At 33.2% G+C, this 27,351-nt stretch overlaps 1 protein-coding gene across 1 annotated transcript; it reads right to left on the bottom strand.

Moving 5' to 3' along the window:
- Positions 1-9,472: 9,472 nt before the first annotated feature.
- Positions 9,473-12,657, bottom strand: LOC133833129 (putative disease resistance protein RGA1). The gene is made up of 4 exons (XM_062263386.1): positions 12,328-12,657; positions 11,290-12,180; positions 10,524-11,176; positions 9,473-10,436 (listed from the first exon to the last, which is right to left on the bottom strand). The coding sequence occupies exons 1-4, from the start codon at positions 12,628-12,630 to the stop codon at positions 9,473-9,475; spliced, it is 2,811 nt and encodes a 936-aa protein (XP_062119370.1). The 5' UTR covers positions 12,631-12,657.
- Between the last annotated feature and the right edge of the window lie 14,694 nt (positions 12,658-27,351).

The following is a 27,351-nucleotide window of genomic DNA, read 5'->3' as shown; positions in this document are numbered from 1 at the left end:
AGTCTAATTAAAATTGTAGCATAGAACCCGACAAGTGTGAGTGGAGCTCGACCAAAGTGGATATTTCCAAATTCTAATTGAAATTGTAGTATGGAGCTCAACTGGTGTGAGTCGAGCAACACCATACATAGTCAAGATTTCCAAATCCTAATTGAAATTGTACCATAGAGCTTGACTGTTGTGAGTAGAGCTCAACTGGAGTGAGTAAAGCTCGGCTGATGTGAGTAGAGCTCAATCATGCACAGTAGAGATTTCCAAAGTCTAATTGAAGTTGTAGTATAGAGCTCGAATGGTGTGAGTAGAGCTCGACCTTACATAGTCGAGATTTCCAGGCTTTAGTAGAGCTCTACCAAATATGGTCGAGATTTCCAAAATCTAAATGAAATTTTAGTGTAAAGCTCAACTAGAGTGAGTAGAGCTCGACTAACGTGTTTTTTACTCTATTGATTAAAAAGCTATATTTTTCTTATATTTAATTAATAGGTATATATTGAAGAAGAGTCAGTGACATGTTCTGAAGAACAATTAGAATCACATGTTGATGAACAATTAGAGTCCTCCTCTATGCCACGACAGAAAACACTTCCAGTAAGTTTTGTTTTGTAAAATATTTAAGTTTTTATGTTATTTAATATTGAGAAATATGATATTTAATTTATTGCAGATTGAAAAGATTCCTCGATTGAAGCCTATATTAGAGGAGAATGAACACTTTGAGTGCAAGATAAGTGTAAAAAGTCAGATAGATAAGGTCACAAAACTTATCAATGATGTACTAAAGAATGACCCGACCAACTTACAATTGTTCAAGGAATCTCCGTTTGGCCACTTTCTTGATCTTTTTAAGAACTATGAACATTCAAGTCAAGTGATGTGGTTATTACTCATTCGGGAAGCAGACTGTGATAGAGATTCAGAGATGTGGTTTGTTGTTAATGGGGTACCGATCCGATTCTCATTGATGGAGTATGCATTAATATCTGGGCTAAAATGCTCAGAATATCCAGAAGGTTGGGAAACTCAAGCTGAGTCAAATGCATTTAAAGATAGACACTTTCGTGGGAAAGAAATAGTTACCATTGACGACGTGAAGGCCAAATTTACACAAATGTCTAACCAAAACCAAAATAATAGAGTTCGAAGGAATGTAAATGTAAGTAACAAGGAAATATTAAAGATGGCATCTCTCTTGTTTGTCTCTGCGGCCTTAATGCATAGGAACAAAAGTTCTTCTAACATCGACTCATTATTATTGGGATTGGTTGATAATTTGGACATGTTCAACCAATACCCTTGGGGGACTCATTCTTATGAGTATGCATTAAAGCAACTTCGGAAGGGACTGAAAGGAAAAGCAAAATCAGTGCATGAAAAAGCAAAGACGATGTCGTCATTCACCTATTCAGGCTTTGTTCTTCCATTAGCAGTACGAAAATTGCCCTAAGTAAAGTTGAAGAACATCCATTATTTTAGAAATCCTTACAATTTTTCTTATTTGCATGTGTAGACATTAGTGTATGAATGTGTGCCAGCAGTGGCAAGAAAGTATGTAGAGCTTCGAGATGATATTGATGAATCAATGCCGAGAATTTGTCGATGGAGGACTACTTGGAAGCATAAGAGACCTCCCTCTTATAGTGATGTACTAGAAGCTCTAGGTGATTCCAAGGTTAGCATCTAATTTATTTTTTGTTATTTAGTCTTCCTTTTAATATACATATATATATTTATATTAATGTTTTTTGTATTCAGGATATAAAAAGTATCCTTTCACCTACTGAACAAGAGAAGAGAATGCCACACATGCAAGGATTCATCCGTATCCCTGAACCAAAGTAAAATCGCATGATTGATATATTGACTGCTGTGTTAGAGTTTGGAGGTACAATTAATTGGACCGATGATACTGATGGGCATGCGACTTGTGACAATGTTGGTGTTACTATTGAAGGCCAAGCTACTAAAGTTGGTAACATAAAGCATGTCCAATCTATGAATGAAGCCACGAGAGATGACACTGATAGGCATGAGACTTGTGACAATGTTGGTGTTACAAATGAAGGCCACGCCACTAGTCAAGCTACAGAAGTTGGACCAGAAGAGAGTCAAGGAGACAAAGTTGACTGGTTTGCTCTCAAGGCTTACATAGATCAACAATGTGCATTGATAAGATCAGAAATTTCATTGTTGCCTTCGAAGATAATTTCCTTACTTCAACAACAGAATATCGTATCAATGCCCCAATGTGATGATGGTCATGGTGGCAACTGTACTAGTGATGATTACATGAGAACATACCATGAACAGTTTCCTCATGTTGAAGAGCAGCTTCCTCAGGTTGATGACCAACCTCCTCTTGATAAAGAGCAACCTCCCCAACTTGAAGAGCACCTTCCCCAAGTTGAAGAACACCCTCCAAAGAGACCACTAAAGCGTTCACACTACATGAAATCACCATACATTGACCCTTTTCGTCGGACTAGATTGCGACGAGAAGATCATATCCAGTTTGATCCTTCAAGGGAGATTAATCCTAAAAAACAAAAGATGTTTGATGAACATTTAAGAAGTCAAAAAAGTATTGATTGTGGGCTTGGTTTACGAACTATAGACTATTTCCAGCGGATTATTAAAGACTATGAATGGCTATTTAGTGAGGTATGACATATGTTTTTATGATCCCTTATATCTAAGACTTAATTTTGTTTCCACGTGTATAATGTTATTTGTTGCGATTTTTTTAAGCTATGCAAGTGCACACAGTCGCAATTTGTAATAATATGGTAAAGAAACCAAGTATCATCCTCAAGGACTGAATTATCAATTACCAGTCAATTTATTTCTCTTTCTATTTGATCAATTAAAATTCTTGATTTTTGTAGACACAACAAAAGAAACTATAAAGTTCAAAAACAATAATTGAAAATTAAATGGAATAACAACTAATAGTAAAACATTTGAATTAACCACTGAAGAAATAATTAGGCTATTTAATCTCATCAACTATCCTCCCTATCATTCCCTAATGCAAAGTACTGAGTTCTTCTTCTTTTTGCCTAATTCAATTAATAAGTTGATACAGCAGCCTATAATCATACTATGAATTATAAACTCAACCTAGGTGACAATTTCCTATATTTCTATGGTAAATTGAACCACAAAGGTAGCATTAATCTTGACAACTTAATAAACAATTACTCAATTAATATGGATACTTTCGTTCCAAATTAGAATTATGTCCAATATAACCACAGCAGATTCAAATCTCACTTCTCAGATTTTGATTTAAAAACATATATATATGACTATAGATGGCCAATCAATAATCAATCTATAAGAACAGGTTATAATGAATTGAAGAAGATTGAAGAAGAAGAAGAAGAAGAAGAAGAAAATTGAAATTGCATTAGTTCATAATAGGGATTCAAGTGATTCAATTAAAAATCCTAAATAGAAAATTAGTTCATAATCATAATACTAATGTAATATCCCACATTTTCATAATACATTTCTTTATTATAAATCAGAGTTTCAATACATAAAATGTACAAGTTTACAAATTTAAGAAATAGTAATGGAAAAATAGTATTTAAAATATGTTTTTATGTTTTTAATGAGATTAAAGAGAGAGAAACTTGAGTAGTCAAGTATTGGACCCAATTGTCATATAATTTTAATTGGGGATTTTTATAAAAAATTAAGAAAGTTTTGCTAAAGGGCTTATTTGAAAAGAATTTTAATATTTTGGGTCCAAGTGTAATTTCAAAAAAAAATAATAAATAAATAAAAATTAAAATGAAAAAAAAGGCTTCAGCCTTTTAACCGAGCCTCTCTCTCTCTCTCCTTAGATTTTTTTTTTCTTCTCCTTCTCTTCCTCTTTCTTTCTCTCTCCTTCTCCTCTGCATGCTACTGTTGCCGACGACGCAAGAGTACTTTCCGGCCACCAATTATAACCACGCGCCGGACCGTTGCATTCAGAGGCCTCCGAACTATCGACCGCGCGGGAATCTAGAGCTCACTCGCCGATTAAACACCTCAACTGGTCGATTTAAGTTCGGCCACCCCGCGACTTCAAAGTTGCGATTCGGCCACCTCGGGCATCCGTTTGCCGATCTGTCACCACCATCGCGTTCCTCGTGTTGTGGGCTTCAAAACCCAATAACTTGTTCCTACATATACCATAGTTGGGTGGTGGGCCCACCACGAGCTACCGCGATCCACCGTAGACTAACGGTCGAAACTTAGTGTTCGAGGTTTCGAAGTACGTTTTGAGTTTCAGAAAATCACCGTTTGACTTGTTGTGGAACCCGATCATTGTGGTATAATTTCTTTGACCTATATATTATGATTTAATTGTGATTGATTAGATTAATTGTTATTATGTGTATTTATAGTATATAATTATATATTATTGATATATGGAATATTTTTCTGTAATTATACTGGCTGTCTGAGATTATATATATATTTCTGATACAGGTTTTGATTTTGGGTTTGTCCATTTTATAGCCGTTGTGCTGTCCAATTTTCTAGAAAATATTAGATATTAAATAAAGTATAAAAATACATATTTAATTGATTTTATATTAATATGGAAATTATTATGATTAAGTAATTTTAATTATTATTGTTATTATTTTGTTAAGTAAATCAAGAATATAGTTTCATATATATATATATATATATGAAAAGTGTGATTTATAGTAAACCTAATATTTAACAATTATTCTTATATATTAATATTTTGTTAATATTTGAATATTAAAATAATATCAATATTAGTTTCTTACAGTTATTGATATTTGTAAGACCAGTGAATTTTGGATAAAGTATATTTATTATATTATTGGAATTGATATTATGACTAATTAATAATAATATAAATATTTATATTTATATTTATATTTATATTATTATCATTATATCGATTATTACAACTTTATGTTAAAAATATGATTTCTTTTATAAAATGACTATTTGAATATATACATTCATATATATATATATATATTGTTATTGAAGTATTTTTGTTATTAATATTGAAGTAAGTTTATTTATAGACGATAATTATTATTCTTGTTATTATTATCATAAGAGTACATTATATTATGAGCAAGGTTTAAAGCATGGTTTTATATGAAGAGTTATTTGCATTACGTTGATAATAATTCTTATTATTATCATTTATATAGTTTCTGATATTGTTAATATACACTATCAATAGTGTATATTTACGATTTTGATATAATTTAATAAATGATGTGCCTTGAATAGGATTCGTGTGGATTTTATTGATTGACTCTTGGTGAGCACTTTTAAAATAAGCTAAGGACCTAAGGTAAGTGAATCTCACCTTTTGTGCTTAAGTGTAAGATGCATGACTACACTGATTGTGTATATCTGATGAGTTAAGTATGGGATGATGATGATGCATATGATAAGTATGTGAAGAATGGTTATATGAATATCGTGATAGTGTTGTGTGATATGAAATTTATGAATTTCGTGATATGTGAAAGATGTCTTACTTGGTTAAGATTGATATGAATTTTGTGCAAGTATGTGTTCTTATGTTGATGAATATGTTGATTACTGTTATGTTCGTGATTTTGTTATATGTTATGATATATGAAGCGTTTAAGTTTTTAGGCTAGAAACCTTAGACCTGAGCCATAGCTCTACGTTAAGGTATAACAACGCCACCAACCCAAAGCTTCATGTATTATGACTAAAGATGTTTTGAGTTATATGAGATGTGATACAATGCCTTGATTGAATACCATCAACATGAATCATGAACATGAGCATTGGCATTTCAGCATCAGCATGTATGCATGGCATGTACAGTTATGTGATACATTATTATGTGATATAAGACCATGCATATGAATATGAGAAAAGTTATGAAATGCCTTGAAAAGTCTTATGTAAAATTAAACATTTTAATGACACAAGACTTAAGCAAAGTGATAATAATATGTTTAAAAAGGGTGCCACTGTTTTGATGAAGCAATTAAGTAAGTTCGGCAAAGAAGACGGAGGTCTATAAGACTAATAGTGGCTGCCCACTAGTATGGGCTAGGTCAGAGTTGACCATTCAAACATGCTTTCCATGTTCCCGTCTTTCTCCTCCATATGTGTACAATAAGTATGGCAGCTATGGCAACGATGAAATGAGTGTTATGATGAGCCTAGCTGTGATGATGGCTAGCCGGAGGAGAACCCATGGGATTCTATATGATATGTGTAACAAGCCCTGCAGGCATTGGCCGAATCAAACAGTGTGCACAAGTGATATTGGGCCCATAAAAAATGTGAAACTAAAAGAAATATCATAAAAGTAAAGTTTGAAAGTGCATGAGCAATAAATGAAATGCATAAGTATATAAGTCAGCATATTAGTATATGGGCACTTCAAACTCATGACATTCATGTGTATGTGTATGCATGAGATTTGCTTACTGAGCGTTAGCTCATTATGTTATTTTCCAACATTTTTCCAGGTGTGGCTTTAGCTGTTGAGCAACTTGTGGAGCACGGACTCAGTAGCAATGCAATAGTGGTTTAGAGTTTTCATATGGCTACATTAAATTTAAAGGATTCATACGTGTAATACTTTATACTAATAAGTTTATATAAAAGTTTTAAATTTTTCTGTATTTCTTTGTATCATTTTATTTAAATTCATTTGATCAAGTGCCTTACATACTCGTAAACCCTAGAATTACGAGTATGTGGCGGACGTACCCTACATTAGGGACGTTACATATGGTATCAGAGCTTTGAGTTTGTAGATGTCGTATACTCGTTATATTATTAAATTTTGGGATCCAAAATGCTACTGAGTTCCGCCACATGACAAGCCACACATTAATGGTTAGTATAATCTATCCATATTTTAGTTAATGTATGTTAATGATGTTGTATAATTGTATTAGAAACTCATTGTGTTTTTGAGTTTCCATATGATATAAGTATGAGTTTGGATTAAATGATTATTCACATACTTGATAGAGAAACTTAAATTTGTTATTTATCTGAATGCATGTCTTTATTATTAATGTGATAAATAATTGATGACTTAATGATGTCGATGTTGGGTTGTTATTTGATATTCTCAAGCTTTGAAAGTGACCTATCCGTTCAGTTAGTATGTTAAAGGGTTAATATTCAGGTTAGTGTTTTGGAGAGTAGAGTTTTAAGTTGTCGCTGAGAGCACACAATAAGAAACTTTAGTGAAACAGTAGTAAATATATAGATAAAAAAAAAAGTACATAATACATTAAGGATTGGGGTTTTGGACACGTTCTACCTCGTTGATCAACTTTTGTTGTTCAACTATAAGGGTCTCCCCAGTAGTTTGCAGTGTCTGAAATTTTTCCTTCATATCGACTGAGTAGTTAGCAAGAAGTTTAGTTAAAGTCCCATTCTCCTTAACCAACTTCTCCTTCTCTCGAGTCAATCCCTTGTTAGCATTTCTAATGGTTAGCATCTCTTGTTTTTGTGTTTCTATATACCTTTTCAAGTGGTCAACCTCTTGTTCTCTTGCAAGAACCCGTTGGCCTAGGTTTGAGACCGATGTCGCCGCCTGAATGGTAAGAACTAAGGAATCTTTTACAGCTTGTAGGTCTGACCTATGGGATAAAATTGTTTGGTCTTTAGGGGTGAGTATGCTTTGACCTATACTAATGGCCACCTTTTTATCGAGCATAGCTGAATCCTCCACCGTGACAAGGCCAGTATCAGAGTAAAATTTGGGAAGCCAAACTCTGGGAAATTGAGTATTTCGTTCTGGGATGTGTACCGTAGGATACATCATTAGCTGTGGTAGGGGTGCAGAAATTTTTGGTGAAGGTTCAATAGTGGGTAGATTTGGCTCAGGTAAAGCTAAAGTTAGGTCTAAGTTCATCTGAGATGATGAGGATGCCATGTGTTGCTTAGCTTGAGTAATGGACGGAAGTAATAATTGATTTGGTTTTCAAAAGCTTGAGATTGATTGTGTTTTAGTGTGTATGTGATGAATTTTATTTATAGAAAAATGCGTTGAACTGTTGGGTCATTGGATCCTTGAATTTGGTTGTTTTCAAGATAGATATCACATATTTTAACTTGTTTAATATGTGTTACACTATCCTATCTGATGATGAAAGTCAAACTTATTAAATGTTGTCGACAAAGAAATCACTTCTATTGATTTTGTGATCCTGATTTGAACATGGAAACATTTTGTGAATTGTTGAATGAATCGAGGTGATAAATGTTAATTACTGAATTACTCTATAGTGTGAATTACTTTCGGCGGTTAAATTATAGTATATTAGCTACTTTATCCCGAAAGTAACTTAATGTATTACTTGCGTGAAGTGATGACTAAGTATTATTGGTATAGGTGTTGAAACGAGACATGTCTATCTTATTAGACATGTGGGAATTATTTTTTTAGTAGATAAAGTGGTGGATTGGTTAGTCAAGACTTATCCCTTGTTTTATTCAATGAGGGGATACTAAGCTAAGTGTGTGAATTTCCGAGTGGCCACGGTTATTTGCCTTCTAGCATAGTATCAATACGCCATTTATTATTTTTATACATTTGGAAACAATTTTGATTTTTTTTTAAATGTTTTCTTAGAGAAAGAATGAGAGTCAGGCTTTTCTGAACTGGTACCTAATGAATGGCCTATCTCACTATTTCTCATTCAGGGCAAGAAGTCGGTTTTGACAACGAAAGGGTTTAACAGAGACTTGGTTTTAAAGAATAATCTTCATCGGCTATATAATTGTTTTCTAGTTATCCAATTTTTTTATGCCGATAAACTTTTTATTGAACAAACTTGTTGCTCAATTTAACATCTATCATCAAGGTATAACCAGTCAATTGCATCTGCTTAAAAAAAAAAATTGAAAAAAATTTGACTGTAAAAGATGAAGGGGTTACATCCCTTTATCTCTGACGCATTCTGCAAGGGAATATCAAAGAATAAAATGATAAGCGCTCTGTTTTAATTGAATTAGAAAATAAAAACAAGATCTTTGAGATTGAAGAATCTACCTCATTTTCTTCTTCGTTGGGATCTGGATATAAGAGCAAGTGTTGTATATGAGAAATCTTATCCCAATCTTCACCTATTTCCCTTTTGCATCTCTCAAATAACATGTCACAGTACCAAATAGTCAGTGAGTTCAAAGAGGTGAGGCTTCGAATTCCTTCAGGCAATGATGTCAGATTGGGGCAATATTGTAAGTGAAGTATCTTAAGTGATTTGAGGTTGTGGATCCACTCCGGAATTGTTGTCAGACTATAACAATTTCTAATATGAAGTTGTTGCAGACTTGTAAGATGTTGGATACCCTTAGGAAGAACAGTCACTATATTTGGCAACGACCATAGTTGTAGCGAGTGGAGTCTTCCATTTAGGGCTTTCCACATAATGCCATCATCACCATTAAGCATGTCTGCTAACCCCTCGCAATTTTAAATCCACAGATTTCGAAGTGACGAGAGATGTAGAATACCTGGACACAGATCCTTCAATTTAGGGCAATGCCAAATACCCAATTTATTGAGAGAAGAAGTAAAGCTCTCGAACCAATCTGGAAGACATTCTAGATCCTCAATGTCTGTTAGAGTTAGATCTTTCAATTTGGAGAGAGGAGAGAAAGAAGATGTTGTTGTTGGGAATACTACTAATGATCCAGCGCTACTACTCATCATCTTCATTCTTAATGTCTCTTCCAATGGATTCAAGCTAGTATTCTCCAGATACAACTTTTCCAAATGTGGGTAAAGTGGCATGCAAGTCAGCTTAGGACAATACCGTATTTCTAAAGTTGAAAGAGAAGGGAGATAAGGCAAGGACATGTGTTTGTCTTCTTCATTTGCAGCAACAAAAGAATGATCAATTACAGTCTCTCTCCACCATCCCTTTAGATTAGGCAAAAATTCCAACTCAAGTTCTCGTAGAGATGGCAATATTGTCTTTGTTGTCCCAAATAAGTCTTCGTTGAAAATATTGTTGGATATGTACTCCAAAGACTTCAAGCTACACAGTTTCAAAACCTTGAGACCGTGGAATAAATTCAATGAAACTAGATACTGACATTTCATACAATTGAATAAATTTAAGTCGACTAAGTTTTCAAGTGATGAGAGCCAGCTGGAGAGCTTGACACCCCCATAATTGCTTATATCTAACACTTGAAGATTTGGGTGTGGCTGAAGGGCATCCATTGACATTTCATAACCAATAATGGCATCTCCTTCAACAATTTCAACATCATAATACCAACTCAACCTCAATGATTGAAGGTATTGTTTGTCCTTTAATTTTGCACACCCATATTCTTCTACCTCATCTTTCTTATGGCTCAAATTTACAACATCCAATTCGCCTCTCAAACCATTCAATCTCAACAAATCTTTTAGCTCACCAACATATCTTCAGACAGGTTTCTTGTTCTTCTTCAGTACATACTTTGATAAAGTTAGAAGATTAGTCAGCTGGCCTATTCCACTCGGCATATACTCTAATTCATCACAATCACCAATTTCAAGATGCCTAAGGTTGATGAGTTTTTCAATATCTCTAGGCAATTCTCGAAACTGGCAATTACTCAACTTTAGTGTTTGCAAATTCACCAAATTGGTAATTGAATTCGGCAGTGCCTCTAGATGATGATTATAAGAAAGATCTAAATATCTCAAATGCTTCAACCTACCAATCGAATTCAATGAATTGGTTTTCAACCCTTTCAAATTCAGAGAGCGTATGAACAAAAAATTCGATACTACTGCATCTAGCTCAACTTTGGAACAATATTCATCAAGGAAAAGAACTGTTCGAACCCTCCTTGCTTGATCCAGCAAAGTTTGACTTACTGAGAAAGAATCACCTTCAAAGGACACATGGTGAGTATTTTCATTGATGTTTCCTTGACAATTTGAATGGAAAGTAGCACATTTTTCTCCGGACACAAGTATTGCAAGATCATGCATGAGATCATGCATCTTGCAATGTGTTATAACGCCCCACTGATCTACTTCAACATCTTGAAAGAATGATTCTTCCGTTAAATTCATAAAACATTCATAACCCACCTCCTCCAAACATTGATCTTGACTTGTATTTGATAGCTTGAGAAATCCTTGTGCCATCCAAAGCCTAACTAATGTCTCCACCTCAATTGGATAGTCTTTAGGAAATAAAAACCAATAGGCAAAACAAAGTTTCAAATGGGTGGCTAGATGATCATAGCTCAATCTAAGGGTGGCATAATGTCCTCTTCACTTACCTGTGGTATTTCTGAAAATTCCTTATTCAAGGCTAACCACTTTGACTCTAAATTTTCACTACGCAACAAATTTCCTATTGTTCTTATAGCTAGTGGGACCCCTTTGCACCTTCCAACAATCTCCTTTCCGATCTTCGCAAGATTAGAGTTTTCCGGTTCTTGTCCGCTTTTAAAAGCCACCTTTTTAAACAAATTCCAAGATTGATCTTCCTCAAGTCTTCCCAATGAATGTGACTGGTCTTTGCTTGCAGTAAAATCAGCAATCCTTTTACTTCGAGTTGTAACCAAAACTCTACTTCCTTTTGCACCATCTAGTATCAATTCTTCTAATTGCAACCACTTAGCATGACTTTCCTCCCACACATCATCAAGTACAAGGAAATATCGCTTACCAGCAAGTACTTCTCGAAGCCTCTTTTGCAATTGTTCCATTTCCATATTTTCCAAGTTCTTATCATTTGGGGCGGCCTTAATGATCTTTGCAACAATTTGTTTCAAGTCAAAATCATCAGAGACACACACCCACATCTTTAACTCAAAATGTTTTTGGTCTTGGTCATCATTAAAAACGCTTTTAGCAAGCATTGTTTTGCCCAATCCTCCTATGCCGACAACGGCGATGATTGAAACATTATCTTCACCACTCTCCAACAAAAGCTTACTTATTATGGCCAATCTATCCATGTCCCTCCCGATAACATCTTCCTGACGTACATAGGAGTGAGTGTTGTCTCTCACTCTACTAACGCTCAGAGCCTCTTCACGCCCTGTCTCCAAAAGGAAGTTTCTATCATTGGAAATGGCTTCTAGTTTTTTCTTGATGTCCTCTATTCTACGACCAATCTTGAATCGAAAACCAAATTGGTTGGAGCTGGAAAAGAAAGTGCACATCTGTATGGATATGATTCAGTAGAGTAAGGTACAATTTCATTGAATAAACCAATACGATACAATAGATAATGAAATTCAAACACAATCTTATCATCAGATTCAATAAAAGAAAATAAACTACAAAAATTGATTCACTTTATGAAATACCTGCTTGGAAATCTGATTTCCAGACATGACCTGGCGTCGCAAAGCTTGAGTGTTGATCTGGTCCATCAAGTTGTCGGCATCATCAACAGCACCACTGAGCCTCTGGAGCCAGTTCTGAACTTGGTTGTTGTGTCTCTGCTTCTTCTCAGCGTCGAGAAGTACTGCTTGGATGGTTGAAATGGTTTGTCTGAGTTGATCAAGGTCATCGTTGACACCCCAAAGCGAAGAGATTTGTCTCACAGCTTCAGATCCCAAGCGATCAATGATAATCTGGGCAATGGGAGAAAGAATCCAGTCCGCCATGGCTTAGCTTGAAGACCGAGAGAGAGAGATATATAATACAGTTTCAGAGTAGCTGAAGACTAATAATTGAAGTTGAAGTTGAAGGTATGTGATGTTATTAATGGTCTTATTATTCTCAATCAATCTCAACCACATATGTTGAGATATTTTGCCATGCATGTAGAATAGTTTTAGCCTTAATTTTTATTATTTGTAATAAATTATTGAAAATTATTCTCGGCATCAATCACATTTTTTTAGTTTTCATTTTTTATATTTTGTAATACTTTTATGAATATAGATTTTGTATTAGGTCCTCAATTTTTTGTATCATTTAAATTTCTAAATACTATTTTTATTTTTTTATTTTTTTAAAATACATAAATAAAATATATAAAAAAAAATTGTGAATCAACCTTAAAAGAAATTAGACCACTTAACAATATTAAATATGACATTGAAAAAATATATTTTCATGGCATTTTAAAATATATTTAATAGTTTTATAAATTAAATTAATTTTTCATTAAAAAAAATTCTTACTTGTAAATTTTTAATATTAATAACTGAACTATCACGTGATTATCAATATTTATAATATACATATTTATTTTTTATTTTGTAAATTTTTTCTATAATGCAAACTTATAACTAATCATATATACATGCACATAAATAAATTTATATACTCTACTAATAAGTTTTAAAAAATATGTATGAAATAAAAAAGTATAAACATAATAAAAGTTGATAATATCATTATAAATTAATTTGAAAGTTGGAAAAGTAATTTTTTATTGGATGTAAAATATATTTTGAAATAAATAAAAATAAGAATTTAAACTTATATAATTTATTAAAAATAAATAAATATTATTGCTCTAATTTTTCATACCTTTCATGATCTAAATCAAAATCCACAAACTCTCAAAATCCCATGTCATATATTCATATTAACATGATTGTTAAATAAAAATTTAAAAAATATATATATTTGTTACACTTAAATTTCGACACTGTCATAAATGAGTCTCGAAATGTAGGCTCGTAAAGCGTAAGCTTAAAAATGACAAGTAATTGGTCAACACTTGTATAAATGTGCATGATTTCTGACTCTGGTGTTCGAGCACAAGTTTAGAAGGCATGTGTTTAAGCATTAAGTTCGAAATGATGAACCTTCTCCGATGCATATGGGTGTATTTCGAGCCTTCGTTGCAAGCTCGAAAATGTTGGTCTCTAAAGGTTGAGCCCGGTGGAAATACAGGCAAAGGAGTAAGCTGACTAGAATAACGAGCTTGAAGTGTTGGTCGATCTCAGAATAGCACAAGCCTTGCCTTCGAGATCAGCAACGCATTTTACAAGCGACAACTATTAGGAAATCCCTATTTCTTAGGGAATTGTTATTATATGATATTAAATCTCAATTATCATGAGATATTATGTAATTAATGCATTTAATTACATTTATTTCAAATTTGAATTGTAACTTCTCGAAATAAGAGGAAGATATTTTTTTTAACAAGTCTATAAATAGACGGGAGAATTTCGTTGATAGACATGCACAATTTGGTACTCAGAACACTCTACTGAGTTGTTTTGTAGAAGTTTAGAGAGAATAACACTAATCAATAACATTAACTCGTGGACTAGACATATTCTAACTGTTGAATCACGTAAAAATCCAATTATTCTTCCTTATTTTCTTAAATCATTGTTTAGTACTCTTCAAATTTAAGTCAACAATATCATTTCATCTAATTATACATAATATCATATGATGCTTAGCTTACAGTATCATTGTTATTTCTAATTTTAAGGCTAATTCATCTCTTCATCTATGACATATTCGACATCCATATATTATTTAATGTATATTATTAGTTCAATATTTTGAAAAAAATATATATTTATATAAATAATCCTTTGGAGGTGTTGGAACACATTACATTTCCGTATAAATACAATGTCCTAAAATTCTCTTCAATGCATAATTTAAATTTTGTGTTGAATTTGGCATAACAAAATAATTTAATTTATTATTTGGTCTAATATTTATATTTGTGCTTCAACATACAAAATAAAAATCAACTCAAAAAGCTAATAATAATTAATAATCATTTAATATTTATCGATAATATAAATACAAAAATTAATAGTTTACATGTTTTTATTGTCTAAATTATAGTAATATAGTAAATGAAAAATGTGAAATTTATAATTAATGACAACATGTTAAATTTATAATAATGAATATAAATCATAATAATTAGTGGTGACATAAAAAATAAAAAATAAAATTATATTGTTGGGACAAATTTGGCCATGTTATATTCTATATCAAATTAGACACTTTTTTTTTTTGTGGGGAATAGATTTTATAACTATTCAGAATGTAACGGAAAAAGAGTACAAATTGGAGGGGGGTTTCCTCCAACCAGCAAAACTCATCGTCTAGCCTAAGGGCATCATTTGCCAATCCATGGGCCAAATTATTAAATTTTCGGCCAACATGTGACAGAGTTGCCCTCGGAAAAGTAGACAATAAAGTTTTAATATCTGAAAAAATAATCCCCAGTTCATTTTGATAAGTTATGTTATTATTAAAGCCAAGACAAGAGAAAGGGAGTAAGAAAAGATAACATCCAGCTGAATTTCAAGCCTTTGAGCCCAATTGAGTGCGACCAACAGTGCTATAGCTTCTGCTTGAAAGGCTCACAACATTCCTGCAAAATAATTCATAAGAGAGCTTAGGCAAAAACAAAACTAAGGGATTTCATAGGAATTGAAAAGACTATAAACAAACCTCCCTCAAGAACAATAAGATAACCTTAACCAAATGGATGAATCCCTTTGGTTAAGTTTTCAAAGATCGATATAACCATTTACCTTTTTTGCTCACTTATAGGAATGCCTCTTATCAATTAATTTTGAGATTTTGTAGTAAGTTTTAACTTAAAGAACAACGACACTTACCTTTTAAGGGCTTAGATAAAGCTGCAATAACTTCCTTCTCTGGGGAGAGGATGATTGCTCCAAATCCTATCGTTTCTGTCTGGTTAGATAATGCAGCATCCACTGATAAGATATTGGATTGATTCCCTGAATCTTCTCTTCTTTGATTTGTAGATGTTGCATTTTGTATGGGTTGCTCTGTCGTTCTCTGTGTACTTCTTATCGATTCCCAATATCGGGTTACCCATTCAAACACTTGGTGTCCTTGTCTTGCTGGATGTCCATGGGTTCTTTTATTCCTCTCAAACCAAATTGCCCAAGCTATGATGAGCATTTTTTGAAAGTTTTCTTTTTCCAAAATTTCAGAGGCATAGAGTAGAATCTCCTTAAAAAAATGTCCTCTTTCCTATGTGACATGAAAGGATAATCCCACCGATCCCATATTTCTTTAGAGGAAGGACACCAAAAGACAACATGTGCATTAGAAACCACATAGTGGGCAAACACAGTGTTTAGAGATATTTCGTCGATTTAAACCTTTAAGAGTGGGCAATATTTCATGGTAACCTCTCCAAGCAAAATGTATAATTTTACGTGGTATTTTGATTCCCCAAAAGGACTTCCACCACATTGCTATTAATGTAACAAATGAAGATGGCAGTGTAGTGTCCATAGCTGAGGCTAGATTATACCCACTTTTGACAGAATAGTTCCCATGATTTGTATAGTGCCAGAGCCACGAATCTGGATGATCAAATTGAGTTAGAGGTATGGTTAAGATGTTTTGGGCATCAGCAGCATTAAAAAATTGTTGGACTCGTATCATGTTCCACGAACCAGGAGTTTCAATGAGATCATGTACTCTAAGGGGATCAGATATATCGATTGTACTTGGGAGAAAAGATGGAGGTCTTGGGATCCATGGATCACTAAAGGCCAAAGTTTCTTTTCCATTTCCTATACGTCTTTGCAATCCTCTTCGTAAGAGGTCCCTACCCCAGATGATACTTCTCCATGTTATTGAAGGATAATGACCTTCTCTAGCCTCCAATATACCTGTAATATCTTGCCTTGAATACTTTTGCAAGAAGGGATGTAGGGTTTATTAGTAATCGCCAAGCCTGTTTTGCCAGAAGTGCCTGATTATACTGAATAAAACCACGGAATCTCAATCCTCCCTCACACTTTGGTCTACACATTTTATGCCAAGCGCGCCAATGAATTTTCTTTTGTTCAGTAGTAGAACCCCACCAATATCGGGCTTGTATTCTTTCAATTTCTTGGCACAAACCTTCTGGTATACGGAAGCATGAGATTAGATAAGTTGGCATAGCTTGGATAATAGCTTTAAGTAAGATTTCTTTACCAGCTTGAGAAAAAAGCTTTGATTGCCATAAGTGTAACTTCATCCAAACTTTGTCTTTTATTGAACATCGGTAGACCCTGATATGTTTCTATAGAATCAGTTCTTTGCATATTTAGAGAGGATGTATACAAAGTGGCAATCTGTTCCGAAGTATTTGGAGAAAAATATAATAAAGACTTTGTAAAGTTGATCATCTGCGTAGAAAAGAAAGATAATAGTTATAGCTATATTTGAATAATTGGAAAAACATATGTTTTGATATCTCTAATTAGAGCTAGTTATTAGTGAATGCCTTTATTGTGTCTTCCAGAATTTAATTGCAATGGTTAAAAACATTACCTGTCCAGAACATGTCGAGTATAGAGAAAAAATGTTTTGTATAGCTTGTAGATATCTCTCAGATGCCTGGACGATAATGAGGTTGTCATCCGCAAAGAATAAGTGCGTAATGAAAGGAGTTATATTAGCTATTCTTAGTCCCTTTATTTCCTTTCTACTTTCTGCTTGTTGATGTAAAGCTGAAAAACCTTTTGCACAAACCAGGAAAAGATAAGGTGATAGAGGGTCCTCCTGTCTTAACCCTCTTGATGGAATTACTTCTCCATAGATTACTCCATTAATTTGAAACAAATATCGAACTGAAGTTACGCATTTCATTAATTTGTTAACCCAGTAAGGTCGAAATCCCATCTTAATTAACTCCAATAACTCAAATTAGACACACTTTTTAAACAACAATGGAGTAGTATGTTTTAAAATGTATTAAAATATAGTAATGTAGCATTTTTTTACTATGTTAGAGTTGCTCTTACCTGATTTCGATGTTATTATTTGCTACTTTTAAAAAACTTGTAAGAGCATCTCCAATGGAGTGCTATAAAAGTGATGTGTATCCATTTTTTAGCTTATCTTCATAAAATTGAATTATAATAGTAGTCTAAAATATATGTTAAATTTGGCACATGGTACAAAATATAGGGGTTATTGAGTTATATAACCTTGTGATTACCCGGTTTTAACAATATAACTTGGTTATATTTGAGTAATATTTATTTCTTTTTTTAATTTTTTTTTTACAATTTTAAGAAGACAATTACTAAAATAACCTTTTAACTGAAAACCCAATATATAAATATTATCTTCTCTCGTTTCGCAGGCCCCATTTTCCCACTTTCCCACTCTCTTTTTCTTCTATTCCTTCACTATAATATTAATAATACAATATTGACATCACAGTACAATTATCAAAGAATTGAAAAGAAGCAAAACAACAAAAATATATTCACTTCCACTGCCACACCAAGGTACATTTCTCACTTTTTTGTTTTTGTTTTTTTTTATCCTGTTTTCTTTCAGCTTTTATATATATATATATATTTATATATACATATAAATGAGTTGATTTCTTGAATTAAAATGACAATGAGTACCCATTTTTTTTTGTATTAAACTTTTGTGTAATCTATTACACTTTGTTATAATATTTATTTTGTTTATTAATTTTTTTATTTTACAATCTTAATAATAATGCAAACCATATATTTGTGAAAATGTCTCAATGAACTAACTTTATTAAATTAGATTGAGATTTTCAACTAATATACAATATGTGTTGTTGCTTATGGTTTGATATTTAAAATGAATACTTACATTGGATTGATTAATTGTACTACTTCATTATCTTTTTTTTTTGTTTAAAAAAACATATTGGATATGTGATGTAGAGTGTACATTTTAGCTTAGTTTGATAATTGATATATTAACAACCTTGTTTTTATTGAAGATTTCAATCACGGTACATAATCACTTTAAGTCAATTTTCTTAGACCCATATATTTAAATAGATCTTATTATGATGTTCGAATAATTATATTTTTATATAAATTTGCTTTCTATTAGCATTTTTATGTGGATCGATTGTCCAATCACCCAAGCTCAACTCTTATACACTTTATTTCCTAGATTCCATGGCACGAACGAAAGTACCAAGCATTAGAGATCCACAACAACCGATTCAACGACAGTTGATTATTCACGAATCTAGTCCGGAGTCGTCGTGCTCAAAATCGTTGGATGCTAGTGTGCCACCAACACCTCCCGCAGACACAACGACTCAATTAGATAATGAGGTAAATGAAGTTAAATACATTTTTTCTACTCTTGTACTTTTTTTTAGAATAGATAATATATTTAATTGAAATCAATTGGCTATAAATTTAGAGCACTAAATGCATGATTTGAAAAATATTGGTTTAAAATGTAGAACTCAACTAGAACGAGTATAGCTCAAGTGGTTATGGTTGAGATTTTTAAAAACGCAATGAACTTTCAGTTTAGGGCTTGATTAGCATGAGTTGAGATTTCCAAAGTCTAATTGATAGCATAGAGCTCGACTGGTGAGTAGAGCTCGATCATACATAGTTGAGATTTCCAAAGTCTAATTAAAATTGTAGCATAGAACCCGACAAGTGTGAGTAGAGCTCGACCAAAGTGGAGATTTCCAAATTCTAATTGAAATTGTAGTATGGAGCTCAACTGGTGTAAGTCGAGCAACACCATACATAGTCAAGATTTCCAAAGCCTAATTGAAATTGTACCATAGAGCTTGACTGTTGTGAGTAGAGCTCAACTGGAGTGAGTAAAGCTCGGCTGATGTGAGTAGAGCTCAATCATGCATAGTAGAGATTTCCAAAGTCTAATTGAAGTTGTAGTATAGAGCTCGACTGGTGTGAGTAGAGCTCGACCATACATAGTCGAGATTTCCAGGCTTTAGTAGAGCTCTACCAAACATGGTCGAGATTTCCAAAATCTAAATGAAATTTTAGTGTAAAGCTCAACTAGAGTGAGTAGAGCTCGACTAACGTGTTTTTACTCTATTGATTAAAAAGTTATATTTTTCTTATATTTAATTAATAGGTATATATTGAAGAAGAGTCAGTGACATGTTCTGAAGAACAATTAGAATCACATGTTGATGAACAATCAGAGTCCTACTCTATGCCACGACAGAAAACACTTCCAGTAAGTTTTGTTTTGTAAAATATTTAAGTTCTTATGTTATTTAATATGATATTTAATTTATTGCAGATTGAAAAGATTCCTCGATTGAAGCCTATATTAGAGGAGAATGAACACTTTGAGTGCAAGATAAGTGTAAAAAGTCAGATAGATAAGGTCACAAAAAATATCAATGATGTACTAAAGAATGACCCGACCAACTTACAAGTGTTCAAGGAATCTCCGTTTGGCCACTTTCTTGATCTTTTTAAGAACTATGAACATTCAAGTCAAGTGATGTGGTTATTACTCATTCGGGAAGCAGACTGTGATAGAGATTCAGAGATGTGGTTTGTTGTTAATGGGGTACCGATCCGATTCTCATTGATGGAGTATGCATTAATATCTGGGCTAAAATGCTCAGAATATCCAGAAGGTTGGGAAACTCAAGCTGAGTCAAATGCATTTAAAGATAGACACTTTCGTGGGAAAGAAATAGTTACCATTGACGACGTGAAGGCCAAATTTACACAAATGTCTAACCAAAACCAAAATAATAGAGTTCGAAGGAATGTAAATGTAAGTAACAAGGAAATATTAAAGATGGCATCTCTCTTGTTTGTCTCTGCGGCCTTAATGCATAGGAACAAAAGTTCTTCTAACATCGACTCATTATTATTGGGATTGGTTGATAATTTGGACATGTTCAACCAATACCCTTGGGGGACTCATTCTTATGAGTATGCATTAAAGCAACTTCGGAAGGGACTGAAAGGAAAAGCAAAATCAGTGCATGAAAAAGCAAAGATGATGTCGTCATTCACCTATTCAGGCTTTGTTCTTCCATTAGCGGTAAGAAAATTGCCCTGAGTAAAGTTGAAGAACATCCATTATTTTAGAAATCCTTACAATTTTTCTTATTTGCATGTGTAGACATTAGTGTATGAATGTGTGCCGGCAGTGGCAAGAAAGTATGTAGAGCTTCAAGATGATATTGACGAATCAATGCCGAGAATTTGTCGATGGAGGACTACTTGGAAGCATAAGAGACCTCCCTCTTATAGTGATGTACTAGAAGCTCTAGGTGATTCCAAGGTTAGCATCTAATTTATTTTTTGTTATTTAGTCTTCCTTTTAATATACATATATATATATATTTATATTAATGTTTTTTGTATTCAGGATATAAAAAGTATCCTTTCACCTACTGAACAAGAGAAGAGAATGCCACACATGCAAGGATTCATTCGTATCCCTGAACCAAAGTCAAATCGCATGATTGATATTTTGATTGTTGTGTTAGAGTTTGGAGGTACAATTAATTAGGTCGATGATACTGATGGGCATGCGACTTGTGACAATGTTGGTGTTACAATTGAAGGCCAAGCTACTGAAGTTGGTAACATAAATCATGTCCAATCTATGAATGAAGCCACGAGAGATGACACTGATAGGCATGAGACTTGTGACAATGTTGGTGTTACAAATGAAGGCCACGCCACTAGTCAAGCTACAGAAGTTGGACCAAAAGAGAGTCAAGGTGACAAAGTTGACTGGTTTGCTCTCAAGGCTTACATAGATCAACAATGTGCATTGATAAGATCAGAAATTGCGTTGTTGCCTTCAAAGATAATTTCCTTACTTCAACAACAGAATATCGTATCAATGCCCCAATGTGATGATGGTCATGGTGGCAACTGTACTAGTGATGATTACATGAGAACATACCATGAACAATTTCCTTATGTTGAAGAGCAGCTTCCTCAGGTTGATGACCAACCTCCTCTTGATAAAGAGAAACATCCCCAACTTGAAGAGCACCTTCCCCAAGTTGAAGAACACCCTCCAAAGAGGCCACTAAAGCGTTCACACTACATGAAATCACCATACACTGACCCTTTTCGTCGGACTAGATTGCGACGAGAAGATCATATCCAGTTTGATCCTTCAAGGGAGATTAATCCTGAAAAAAAAATATGTTTGATGAACATTTAAGAAGTCAAAAAAGTATTGATTATGGGCTTGGTTTACGAACTATAGACTATTTCCAGTGGATTATTAAAGACCATGAATTGCTATTTAGTGAGGTATGACATATGTTTTTATGATCCCTTATATCTAAGACTTAATTTTGTTTCCACGTGTATAATGTTATTTGTTGCGATTTTTTTAAGCTATGCAAGTGCACACAGTCACAATTTGTAATAATATGGTAAAGAAACCAAGTGTCGTCCTCAAGGACTGAATTATCAATTACCAGTCAATTAATTTCTCTTTCTATTTGATCAATTAAAATTCTTGATTTTTGTAGACACAGCAAAAGAAACTATAAATTTCAGAAACAATAATTGAAAATTAAATGGAATAACAACTAATAGTAAAACCTTTGAATTAACCACTGAAGAAATAATTAGGATGTTTAATCTCATCAACTATCCTCCCTATCATTCCCTAATGCAAAGTACTGAGTTCTTCTTCTTTTTGCCTAATTCAATTAACAAGTTGATACATCAGCCTATAATCATACTATGAATTATAAACTCAACCTAGGTGACAATTTCCTATATTTCTATGGTAAATTGAACCACAAAGGTAGCATTAATCTTGACAACTTAATAAAAAGTTACACAATTAATATGGATACTTTCGTTCCAAATTAGAATTATGTCCAATATAACCACAGCAAATTCAAATCTCACTTCTCAGATTTTGATTTAAAAACATATATATATGACTATAGATGGCCAATCAATAATCAATCTATAAGAACAGGTTATATGGAATTGAAGAAGATTGAAGAAGAAGAAAATTGAAATTGCATTAGTTCATAATAGGGATTCAAGTGATTCAATTAAAAATCCTAAATAGAAAATTAGTTCATAATCATAATACTAATCACAACGAAAATTAAAGATAACATCATAAAGTAGAAGAAAAACATGTAGATTGAATACTCCAAGCCTTCAGCCTTCAAGCAAAAACCACTCACAGATCCGTACGTCTCCTTTCTTCTCTCTTTTTCGCCTTATAAAAACCTAGGATTCAATTTTTAAAAGAGGCGGGCCGCGGCCTTACATGCACCATGCCGCGGCCCGTGTCGACGATTTTTGGGTTGATGCCCATCTATGCCGCGGCTCTCTTTAGCCATGCCGCGACCCGTGGTTCTCCTTCAAAACAATGGTTATGTTTCACCAGCTAGCCGTGACTCTATTTTGCTCATGCCGTGGCTCTTAAGGAATTTCTCAATTTATCAAGATTTCATCCCAAAAATTCACCAACACTTCCAAATCATGTTGAGATTCATCATTTCTCGAAATATGTTGAAAAACTTGGTTAATTCTTCCATTTCTTTGACATTTTCCTCCAAGTACTCAATTCTTCATGATATTCACAAAGACAAACAAACAAAGCATAAACCCGCACTAAATGAAAGAAAAATGAGATAAAAGACTACTTATTATTATTTTTTACAGCACATTGATGATGCTTTGTTTGGCATTAGAAAGCGACAACATGAGTATCAAGATGTGATTCCACAAGATGCAATCATTTTGGATGAAAAATTTACTCAATTGGTGACCATCAACTTCAACTCTAACCCTAACATTATTGATGATGAAATAAGTCAATATATTTTAGGGAATCATCCGCATTTTTGGGGCAAGAAATGGAAAGGCTCAAAAAAGTTGTATATGCCTTTAAACATAAGGGACTATCATTGGGTTGCAGTTAAAGTAGACTTACAAGCATTAGAGTTGATTGTTTATGACTGCAGTATTGGAGCGACCTCATCAAAAGAAATGGATGCTTTGATGTTGCCACTCCAAATGATGATTCCGACTATGCTTCGTGTATCTTCACAATTTGAGGACATAGCACAATGTCTTCACAAACCATGGACATATACACGCTTACTTAGTGTTCCACAAAATTCAAGGTAAGTGTATTTATCTAAGTCTATATATACATGCTTACTTAGTCTATATTTATTGCAATCTTAAGTCTATTATTGATTTTAAACTTTTCTAATAACAGGGGAGATTGTGCAGTGTACACAATTAAGTTCATTGAGTTTGACATGGCTGGTTGTACTTTTGATCATCTTTCAGATGACATGATACCATTCTACAGAATGAAGATGACAGTAGATATTTTTTGTCAAGATTGGGATCTTTAATAATTTTTATATTTTAAAATGTTTGGATAGTTTCAAGAATGACAATGTTTTAAAAACTTTATACGTAGTTGAAGATCATCATGAATTTCTCTAGATTTGTCAACCATATACTAATGTCAGTTGAGCTCTAAATTTGAAGCTTATTTAGTATTGGAAATCTCAACTAGATATAGTCGAGCTCTATAGTAAACAAAATTATAATTTTGATAAATCTCGACCATATATAGTCGAGTTCTACTCATGTCAGTTGAGTCATATTGTAAATATTTGTAATAAAACTCGACAAGGTATAAATGAGCTCTACTCATGTCAGTTGAGTCATTTTGTAAAGGTTCTACAAAACTCGACCATGTATAGTCGAGCTCTACTCATATCAGTCGAGCCATTTTGTAAAGGTACTAAAAATCTCAACCATGTACAGTCGATCTCTACTCATATCAGTCGAGCCATTTTGTATAGGTTCTAAAAATCTCAACCATGTACAGTTGAGCTCTACTCATATCAGTTGAGCCATTTTGTAAAGGTTCTAAAAGTCTCAACCATGTACAGTCGAACTCTACTCATATCAGTCGAGCCATTTTGTAAAGGTTCTAAAAATCTCAACCACGTACAGTTGAGCTCTACTCAATACAGTCGAGCTCTATACAAACGTTAATGCCACTTTTTTTACTAATAAATAAAATTATCAATATACTTAAAAAATTTCTTGTATAAAAATATTTGTATTTTCATAATTTTCATAGACTAAATGTCACATTTATCAATTTCTTGTATACAAATATTTGTATTTTCATAATTTTCCTAGACTAAATGTCACATTTATTAATATTCTATTATTCTTATTAAACATTTTGACATGTCTCCTATTTATAATAGATAAAGTACCGCATCTAATAAATGCAATAATGTTAATGTCATTTTTTTTACTAATAAATAAAATTATCAATATACTTATAAAATTTATTGTATAAAAATATTTGTATTTTCATAATTTTCCTAGACTAAATGTCACATTTATTAATATTCAATTATTCTTGTTAAACATATTGACACGTCTCCTATTTATTATAGATAAAGTACATCATCTAATAAATGCAATAATGCTAATGACATTTTTTTACTAATAAATAAAATTATCAATATACTTAAAAAATTTCTTGTATAAAATATTTGTATTTTCATAATTTTCCTAGACTAAATGTCACATTTATTAATATTCGATTATTCTTATTAAACATATTGACATGTCTCCTATTTATTATAGATAAAGTACCGCATCTAATAAATGCAATAATGTTAATGCCATTTTTTTTACTAATAAATAAATTTATCAATATACTTGTAAAAAAATTTCTATAAAAATATTTGTATTTTCATAATTTTCCTAGACTAAATATCACATTTATTAATTTATTGTATAAAAATATTTGTATTTTCATAATTTTCCTAGACTAAATGTCATATTTATCAATTTCTTGTATAAAAATATTTGTATTTTCATAATTTTCCTCGACTAAATATCACATTTATAATATTCAGTGACTGTACCTTCATCTTGGCGAAGATTTATGGAACGATTTCATAAATCAAACATTTGTGAGGAATCCTCCAAATCTTAATAAGCTAGAATAACAGCGTCCCATATTGCTTTTGCTGTCGGGTAGTGGAGATAGATTTCAGCAATGGAGTCATCCATTGAATGTAGAAGCCACGCCATAACCATGGAATTGTGGATGTCCCATGAAGGAAAACTAGGATCAGTAGAAGCTGGTTTCGGAATTGAACCATCAAGATAGCCAAAACGACCTTTTCCTCGAATGATGAGTTGAACAGACCGAGACCATTGAAGGTAATTCCGACCACTAAGTTTGAAACTAGTAATTTGGAAAGGTAGGGAATTATTATCAGTGGCAGCAGGATTGGTGGAATTGGTTATGGGATTCGATTGAGTTGGTACGGTGGAAGTAAGGTTGGGTGGAATGATTGAGGGATTTGATCGAGTTGTGTCCAAGGACACATCAGATTCATTTGTCCCGCTCATTCCAGAAAAATTTGAATTTTCTTAACCAAAAAATTGCTTTAATTGCTCTGATACCATATAGCAATTAATTAAGAGAAAACGCTTAATTTATTCCACCATAATATGAATAAGTTACAGCCAAATATATATACTATATTTACAATAGATAAAATAGGACTAATTCTACAGCATATGACTTAGTAAATATAGGACTAATTCTACAAAGACTTTCAGCAAGGTTTTTCATTTTCAACATGTAATTGTGAATGGAAAAGGACTCTTTTTTTAGGGTTTGCATTTGGAACGTAAGTTGGAGTGAACGGGCCTTGGACTAAGTGGTAAACATTGACTCAAAAGTGGCCCATATTTGGTGAGAGGAAATACAACGGACCACATGGCCCATCATAACCTCAATGATAGAATTGAACAACCAACTCATCAGGGCATGATCTGTATCCACACAGTGAACTCGGGATTGAGGGTGCGATTGGGTAGTTACTGCTTAGGACGGAGGTGAGACCCAAGAATAAAACCATCAAGGTCAAAGGCTCAGACCGTGCTAAGCATTAGGGAGCGCTAGTAGGAGTAGTTTTGGCGATCTAACTTAATGGCGAGGGGAGGGAGCTAGGTGCTGGAAAAATTGAAACTGAGGCGGCATGGCCGGATTTGGAGCAGGAACGTTTTGGTGAGCGACTGGTACATGAGCCGGGGGAGGATGCAGTTGTGGGTCAGGGACGACAGGTTGACGTTGGTCAGTGGAAGCGGTGGAGGAGGTGGTGGACGGATCCATAGACGAAGGTCTTTGTGGGGCTCTTGATACCAAATTAAAGGAGAGGAATATGGAGAAAAATGGCTACTGTTATATTGAAAAATTCCTGCTCAAAGAATGATGGAGCAGTGATGACATATTTATACACGAGTGAGGACTATTCTAGAATGAGAATATTCTTGAAATCAATCATAACAAATTGTCCTTGCAAAGGACGACAACAAATCGTTTACAATCATTTGAATTATAATAAAATCTTACTACAGACAAGATAGCAAAACAAACTTTAGGATAAGATTGAGCCGTTACAAATCTTTTCTGTGAAGAATTTTTGAGTGGTGATCTATCATGACTAGGCTCCACGTTTGTAGCTGATTCATCTTCTTCTTCAACAAATATAGTTCAATTCACAGTGAAGCTTACTTGTTCATTTCTTAAGTTAAAACAGCCAAAGAAATATA

This window comes from Humulus lupulus, chromosome 4 (genome assembly GCF_963169125.1).
Source record: "Humulus lupulus chromosome 4, drHumLupu1.1, whole genome shotgun sequence".
Classification (NCBI taxonomy): domain Eukaryota; kingdom Viridiplantae; phylum Streptophyta; class Magnoliopsida; order Rosales; family Cannabaceae; genus Humulus; species Humulus lupulus.
Note: the sequence above shows the minus strand (reverse complement) of the source record. Positions and strands in the feature narration are given on the sequence as shown.

Bases quoted from the DNA above. Each gene is read 5' to 3' on its own strand.
- LOC133833129 (XM_062263386.1), bottom strand. From the start codon at position 12,630: ATGGCGGACTGGATTCTTTCTCCCATTGCCCAGATTATCATTGATCGC. The intron at 12,181-12,327 runs GTATTTCATAAA...ATATCCATACAG, and splicing joins GAAATCAGATTTCCAAGCAG to ATGTGCACTTTCTTTTCCAG. The intron at 10,437-10,523 runs GTATATGCCGAG...ACCTGTCTGAAG, and splicing joins GGTGATTGTGATGAATTAGA to ATATGTTGGTGAGCTAAAAG.